The sequence below is a fragment of the Colobus angolensis genome, unplaced genomic scaffold (genome assembly GCF_000951035.1).
Source record: "Colobus angolensis palliatus isolate OR3802 unplaced genomic scaffold, Cang.pa_1.0 Scaffold77, whole genome shotgun sequence".
Taxonomy (NCBI): domain Eukaryota; kingdom Metazoa; phylum Chordata; class Mammalia; order Primates; family Cercopithecidae; genus Colobus; species Colobus angolensis.
The window spans coordinates 723,959-731,629 of record NW_012121487.1 but is presented as its reverse complement, the minus strand read 5'-3'; the positions used below and the strand labels follow the sequence as shown (position 1 = coordinate 731,629).

General features: G+C 55.5%; 1 protein-coding gene across 1 annotated transcript in view; it reads left to right on the top strand.

Annotated features, from left to right (window-relative positions):
* Positions 1–7,671, top strand: part of DENND4B (DENN/MADD domain containing 4B) — a 15,624-nt gene that overhangs the window by 1,027 nt on the left and 6,926 nt on the right. Inside the window, exons 2-16 of the mRNA XM_011928163.1 lie at positions 344–596; positions 850–919; positions 1,116–1,285; positions 1,359–1,603; positions 2,031–2,097; positions 2,182–2,240; positions 2,423–2,567; positions 2,847–3,022; positions 3,197–3,297; positions 3,649–3,864; positions 4,405–4,550; positions 5,258–5,397; positions 5,508–5,634; positions 6,422–6,628; positions 6,979–7,107. Of these exons, the coding sequence (XP_011783553.1) occupies positions 344–596; positions 850–919; positions 1,116–1,285; positions 1,359–1,603; positions 2,031–2,097; positions 2,182–2,240; positions 2,423–2,567; positions 2,847–3,022; positions 3,197–3,297; positions 3,649–3,864; positions 4,405–4,550; positions 5,258–5,397; positions 5,508–5,634; positions 6,422–6,628; positions 6,979–7,107 (2,251 nt within the window). The remainder of the gene's footprint in view (positions 1–343; positions 597–849; positions 920–1,115; positions 1,286–1,358; positions 1,604–2,030; positions 2,098–2,181; positions 2,241–2,422; positions 2,568–2,846; positions 3,023–3,196; positions 3,298–3,648; positions 3,865–4,404; positions 4,551–5,257; positions 5,398–5,507; positions 5,635–6,421; positions 6,629–6,978; positions 7,108–7,671) is intronic.

The following is a 7,671-nucleotide window of genomic DNA, read 5'->3' as shown; positions in this document are numbered from 1 at the left end:
ACCCCTGACCTCAGGTGATCCACCTGCCTCAGCCTCCCAAAGTGCTGGGATTATAGGCATGAGCCACCGTGCCCAGCTGACTCTTAGTGTTTATTAATGAGTATGAGAGCCATAGAAGTCATGCAGGATTGTTGCTGACCACAAAATAAGGCCAAAGGCCAAAGAAAAGGCACAGGATTCTGGAGGGCAGAGTTCAGCAAGAAGAGGTGGGCCCTGGTATTAGAGTTTGACAAGGCTACGGGTGCAAGGCAGGTTCAAGGGGTTAGGTAGGCAGATCTGGCAGGATTGGGTCTTTGTCCTCTACCCTGACCTCCCAACATCTCTCTTTGCTTTCTGTGCTAAGGGTGTTGTATGAGGGGAAGGAACGTCCCAAGCCCGGCTTCCAAGTGCTTGACACGACACCCTACAGCCACTCAGCAAACCTGGCCCCTCCAGGCCCTGGGCACCCCCGCACCTACCTCACTTATCGGCGGGCAGCAGAGGGGGCAGGGCTGCATGCCCTGGGCATCACCGACCTCTGCCTGGTGCTGCCCAGTAAGGGCGAGGGCACTCCCCATACTTACTGCCGGCTACACCGCAACCTCAACCCTGGCATGGTGAGTGGGGTCAAGAGCTGACACCTGGTCCCTCTTGGTGTAAGAGTGGGTGTGGACACTGGGAACAAAGGGCATCCCAGGACCAAGGCTCTGACCACAGGGGTGAGTCCAGAGGGGTAACTCTGGTCTTGGGGCACTGGCATTAATGGGAGCTTTAAAGACAAAAGAACATTTAGGGGTGGTAGAAAGAAAATGGACCCCAGAAATCTTTGTTAGCTATGTATCTGCTTGTCTCTTGCCATTTCTGGGGTAGTGGGGCCCAGCAGTGTACCTGTGCTATAAGGTGGGCCTGGCGAAGGCCAACACGCTGGTGTACGAGGCAGGTGAGTGGCCCCTTTATCCCTCCAATCCTGTGACCCTACATCCCTTTGCCCTGGTGCCTCTTGGCAGGCACCTTAAGTGTCCCTGGAATTTACTTCTTTGCTACTTGGGCCTTCTCTGGGATCCCCTGGTTCCTTTCCCTTGGAGTCTGATGGACCCTGCTCCTTTTGGGTACCCCCAACTTTGCTGGGGGTGCAGAGCTGCTGGGCCGCTACCCGGAGGAGGACAATGAGGCGTTCCCGCTGCCCGAGTCAGTGCCCGTCTTCTGCCTGCCCATGGGGGCCACTATCGAGTGCTGGCCTGCCCAGACCAAGTACCCCGTGCCCGTCTTCTCCACCTTTGTGCTCACGGGTGCAGCTGGTGATAAGGTGGGTGTGTGGAGTGTGGCAAGGGGTCCGGGCTATGCAGGGCCTGCCTGACCACCTCTCTGCTCCCTGCCAGGTGTATGGTGCCGCCCTGCAGTTCTACGAGGCGTTCCCAAGGGCCAGGCTGTCAGAGCGACAGGCACGGGCATTGGGCCTGCTGAGCGCCGTGGAGCGGGGTCGGGCACTGGGGGGCAGAGCTGTGCGCAGCCGGCGCGCCATCGCTGTGCTGTCCCGCTGGCCTGCCTTCCCTGCCTTCCGCGCCTTCCTCACCTTCCTTTACCGCTACTCCGTCTCAGGCCCCCACCGCCTGCCCTTGGAAGCGTGAGCATGGCTCCTCTGCCATTGGGAAGGAGTTAGGAAGGGATAAGGGGGCCAGGAGAGATGGGAGAGATTCAGATGTGCGTGGGGGAGGGCTGGGCACAGGGTAAGGGACAGGGCTGCAGTGTGTGGTTGTACAGTTTATCCATTGTAAAAACGCCACAGGCTGAGGAGGGGAGGAGGGCCTGAAATCTAGTCTAAACTTGCTAGTTAGGTCCTGGCAAGGGGCTGTGTATGCCCAGGGAGGATTTCTTTTCTGATCTGCGCAAATTATATGCATAATGGAGGCTCTGTTGGCTCATAACAGGTCTCAAAGTGGGGTTCAGGAAGGAATAAGGTTCTTGAGAAGTGGTGAAAGAGCTCAGAAAATGTGGAGGGAGGACAGGGATGGAATGGGGAGTATGCTCTGACCTGTTTCTCTGTCCCCCAGGCACATCTCCCACTTCATTCACAACGTGCCCTTCCCTTCCCCACAGAGACCCCGCATCCTAGTGCAGGTGAGAGCTGAGGCTGGGGCCGGGCTGATGGAAGGAGGGGAGTTGGCATCATTACCCTGAGCCATAGCTCTTCTTCCCTCCCAGATGTCTCCCTATGACAACTTGCTCCTCTGTCAGCCTGTATCCTCGCCCCTGCCCCTCAGGTATATGCTCAGATTATGGGGAGGGGAGCTTTAATGACCAAGGACATGGTAGGTGCTGGGCAGGTGGGTGCAGCTATTGAGGTTTATGCAGGCTGGGTCCAGGTGGTGGCTGTACCTGGCATCTGGGGAAGGGTCCCCAGGGTCTCCTGGTGACCCTTTCCCCACCCCGGCATTGCCTGCAGTGGTGCCAGCTTCCTGCAGCTGCTGCAGAGCCTGGGCCCTGACCTGGCTATCACACTGCTGCTGGCTGTGCTCACAGAGCACAAGCTGCTGGTCCACTCGCTGCGGCCAGATCTGCTCACCAGCGTCTGCGAGGCCCTCGTCTCGGTGAGTGCTGCCCCGCCTGGCCCATCTTCCCCAGAACCATGGTTCTTTCTGGTGCCCCTATCCCTGCCTGGACTGTTCCCTTTTCCTTCCTTTCCCCTCCCTGGGCACAGCCTGCAGGGACACATAGCTTCCATCAAGAGCTCTTCTCTAGAGCCTACTTCCAATAGCCTCTCTCAACAGGCACCAACTCCCCAAGGCCAATGCCCTCTCTCTCTCTCCTATGCCCCCCACTGCTGCCTCAACCCCCTGCTCACTGGTTCTCACTGCCTGGTGCTTCAGATGATCTTCCCACTGCACTGGCAGTGCCCCTACATTCCTCTGTGCCCGCTGGTGCTGGCAGATGTGCTGAGTGCCCCAGTGCCCTTCATTGTGGGTATCCACTCCAGCTACTTTGATCTGCATGACCCGCCTGCTGATGTCATCTGTGTCGACCTTGATACCAACACACTCTTCCAGTAAGAGGCTGAGTCTCATTTGGGGACTGCAGGGTGGTGGGCAGGAATGGGCTAGTGTGTGGAGTGCTACGGTCTCAAAAAGAGCTTCAGGCACGTGAGGGAGGCTGGCAAGGAGCTCTGTCACCCTATCCCAGAGCCTCGCCACTCCTCCTTCCCCTTATGCTTCTCTCACAGGACTGAGGAAAAGAAGCTCCTCTCCCCTCGGACCCTGCCCCGCAGACCCTACAAGGTTCTGCTGGCCACACTGACAAACCTGTACCAGCAGCTGGACCAGAGTGAGAAGCCTGGGTCGGGAGGGAGGCTGGGAACTGTCATTGGCCTCAAACCTCCAGTTTGCAGAGGTCTGTGGGGAGCTAGACATTTCTTGAGGAGGTGAGCGGAGTTAGCATTGCATTTGGTAGAACTGAGGGAGATTCCAATTTCAACTGAAGCTAGAAGGAAGGGCAGACAGTATTCCTGAACATGTGGGAAATGCTGAGCTTGAACCTGTTAGTTGAAGGTAATGCTTCAGTTGCTACTGGTGCAAGCTCTGTCAGAGGCTGGAGGTGGAGATGGAGGTGTGAGAGTGGACTTGAGGCTAACGCTCTGGGAGCCAGCCCTGACTCTCAGGCTGCCCTGGCTCCCAGCATACACTGGACCTGAGGAGGAGGCATCCCTGGAGTTCCTACTGACAGACTACGAGGCAGTGTGTGGCCGCAGGGCCCGGCTGGAACGCGAAGTCCAAGGAGCCTTCCTCCGCTTCATGGCCTGTCTGCTCAAGGGCTACCGGGTCTTCCTGCGCCCACTCACCCAGGCCCCCTCCGAGGGAGCTCGTGATGTTGACAACCTTTTCTTCCTGCAGGGTACAGAGGGCCTGTCTCTGCTTGGAGATGGTATCACGGGAGGAGGTGGCGAGGGGCTGGGCTCTGTCAGAAAGGCAGAAGGGACTGGGAGCCACTCCGTTGTTCATTCCTTCACTAGGCAAATGTTTTTATGGGCACTTGCTTTGAGCCATTCACTCTTCTGGTCTTGGGGGGAATCAGGGTACAAAGAAGAAACCAGCTGTGGTCCTGCCCTCTGGAGCCCCGGGCTTAGGGTAGACACAGTAATCCCTGTAGTGAGCAGACCCCATGGGCAAAGCTTTGTGCAGGGACCCTGCCCTTGGAGACCACCCAGCCTGAGGCAGTGGGTACAGGCAGACAAAGGGAGGGATTCTCTAGGGCCATTGTGCTGGGGCTGCTCAACCGGTCAACTTGCTATTAGGGTAGTTGTGCCAGAGGGTCCAAGAGATGATGGCTTTGGGCCTGAGTGGGCAGTGAGCCAAGAAGAGATTCAAAAAAGCTATGGCTGTGGTAGAGAGCCCTGGTCACACCCCGCCTCTGCCCCATTCTCATCCTCTTCAGGCTTCCTCAAATCTCGGGAACGCTCCAGCCACAAACTTTACTCTCAGCTGCTGCATACACAGATGTTCTCACAGTTCATTGAGGAGTGCTCTTTCGGCTCTGCTCGCCATGCTGCCCTCGAATTCTTCGACTCTTGTGTTGACAAGGTATTGCCCCTTCTCTGTGTGCTCATTGGCCTCTGCTCTCTCCCTCATTGTTTCTGTTGCCCCAAGGCCATTTTAGGCGGGATCAGGAATATTCAGGGTGGTATGGCTGTAGACCCCAGGGCCATTTTGTTTTATTTATTTATTTATTTTAATTATTTTTATTTTTTTAAAATTTTTTTGAGATAGAGTTTTGCTCTGTCTCCCAGGCTGGAGTGCAGTGGCTCACTGCAACCTCCACCTCCCAGGTTCAAGTGATTCTCCTGCCTCAGTCTCCCAAGTAGCTGGGATTACAGGTGTGCGCCACTATGCCCAGCGAATTTTCTTATTTTTAGTAGAGACAGGGTTTCCCCATGTTGGCCAGGCTGGTCTCGAACTCCTGGCCTCAAGTAATCTGCCCACCTCGGCCTCCCAAAGTGCTGGGATTACCGGCGTGAGCCACTGTGTCTGGCCCCCAGGAACATTTTAAACACAACTCTATATCTTAACTGGGATGGCACTCCTTGAGTTATCCAGTGCACAACTTGTGCAGCCATACACAGCTGGCCCCATACATGTAACTTACTGTCCTCCGGTTCCTGACTCCATCTTCCCAGGCTGTGTCTCTTTCCCTATGGATGAGCTTTCCTGGGAGATGCCATCGTCTGGACACCCTGGCTCTGTTCTGTGTCCAACATCTCAACACTTGCTCTCTCAAAATCCTTCTCCAGGTCCACCCAGAGCAGGAGAAGCCTGAGCCGACACCTTTAGTGGAGCTAGAGGAGCTGTCAGGAAGTGAGCTCACTGTCTTTATCACACCTCCCGAGGAGCCTCCCGTACCAGAGGGCAGTGAATCCACTCCCCAGTATTGGTGAGAGTCTCTTGGCCCCTCACGTGTTCCAGGGCCCCACAGACTGGTCCAGTCCAACTTGCTTGACCCTGTGCTGACTGCCCCAATGTTGCTTCTCTCTGCCTCTCCAGCTACGATGGGTTCCCAGAGCTACGGGCTGAGCTGTTTGAGTCTCTTCAAGAGCAGCCTGGGGCCCTGCCTGTGCCAGGCCCTTCACGTAGCGCCCCCAGCAGTCCTGCTCCTCGCCGTACCAAACAGGTAAGTAGTGGGTAGACCGCACTGAGGGACCTGGATCAGGCTGAGGGCGGCTGCTGCTTCAGTTTCCTCATCTACAAAATGGGGATAACAATAGTACTTAACCCATGAGGTTGTTAGAAGTTTAAATGTGCTTGACACATAAGCAAGCCTGTATAAACATTAGTTGCTATTATCACTGTCATTATCAGCATCGTCATCACCTTCATCTTCTGAGCACTCTGGGAATCCAGGGACTGGCCATGTCTTCTAGGGCACCCGTCCATGCTTAAGGGCCAGCCTCTCTGCACGGGGCTCCAGGCAGGGCTGCAGCCTATGGAATACAGCATCCCTCCTCCTCCTTAGAGCACAGATCCTTCCTCAGAGAAGGTGATACTTCTCCCCACACCACTTAAGGGTCTGTCCTGGTGGCTCACGCCTTTAATCCCAGCGTTTTGGGAGGCTGAGGGAGGCAGATCACTTGCGCCCAGGAGTTTGTGACTAGCCTAGGCCACATGGCAAAACCTTGTCTCTACAAAAAGTACAAAACAATCAGCCGAGCATGGTGGTGCGTCCCTGTAATCTCAGCTACTTGGGAGGCTGAGGTGGGGGAATCACTTGAGCCCAGGAGGCCGAGTCTGCAGTGAGCCAAGATTGTGCCACTGCACTCCAGCCTGGGTGACAGAGCAAGACCGTCTTAAATAAATAGATAGATAGATAGATAGATAGATAGATAGATAGATAGATAGATAGATAGATAGATAGACAGACAGACTTGTACTCACCCTGATGTGTTCCCTGTCCTACCTAGGAGATGAAGGTTGCACAGCGGATGGCACAGAAGTCAGCAGCTGTGCCTGAGCTGTGGGCCCGGTGCCTGCTGGGGCACTGCTATGGGCTGTGGTTCCTGTGTCTGCCTGCCTATGTGCGCTCGGCACCCTCCCGGGTGCAGGCACTGCACACGGCCTACCATGTGCTGCGCCAGATGGAGAGCGGCAAGGTGGTGCTCCCTGATGAGGTAGGCAATCTATGTGGCCATGCTCACACCCAGGCCCAGTGAGCCTTGTGCAGCCAGAGAGGGCTGTGAGAGGGAAACTTGGAGACTAAGGAAAGAAGTTGCAGATCCCCAGAGCTGGGCAGATTATCTATAAACATTCATTGAGTGAATAAGCATGTTCAGGGTATAGCAGTGGAGACTGTAGGGTGGCAGCGTCAGCAGAAAGGGTGGGTGGCTCTGAGGTAGCCCCAGGACCCACCGGGGGCCAGTGATGTCTGTGAGAATTGGGGAGGCTGGAAGAGGGTGCTTGCTGAGACTTTGGTTTTGGTTGAGAGTGAGTCTCCCATTGTCCTGTGCCTCTCCTGGCCCAGGTGTGTTACCGGGTACTGATGCAGCTCTGCTCACACTATGGGCAGCCTGTGCTGTCTGTGCGGGTCATGCTGGAGATGCGGCAGGCAGGCATTGTGCCCAACACCATCACCTATGGCTACTACAATAAGGTACCTACTTTGGGGTGACGGGTGGGATGGCAGCTGTGCCAGGGTGTGTTTGGGGAGACTGCTGCTGCTCCCCTCGCTCCTTGGAGATTGGGCTGGTACCGTTTGCCTAGGTCCTGGAACCACTGCCATCCACATTGCACTCCTGTGGTGCCTTAGCACCTACCGTTTCTCAGCTTTGATTCCCACTCATGACATCTCTGCCTACAACTAATAGCATTAGCCGCTAGCCAGGCACAGGTCCATACACATCACACCTTTTACGTCATTTTATCTTCACTACAGCCCTATGAAGTGGGATGATCATTATCCCCATCTTATAGACGAGGAGATGAGGTTGTAGAGAGTTAGTAACTTGTCCAAAGTCCTGCAGCAAAGAAGTTAAGGAGTTAGAATATGGGCACAGGGCTGGGTGTGGTGGCTCATGCCTGTAATCCCAGCACTTTGGGAGGCTGAGGCAGGCAGATCACCTGAGATCAGGAGTTCGAGACCAGCCTGGCCAACATGGTGAAACCCTGTCTCTATTAAAAATACAAAAATTAAGCCGGGCGCGGTGGCTCAAGCCTG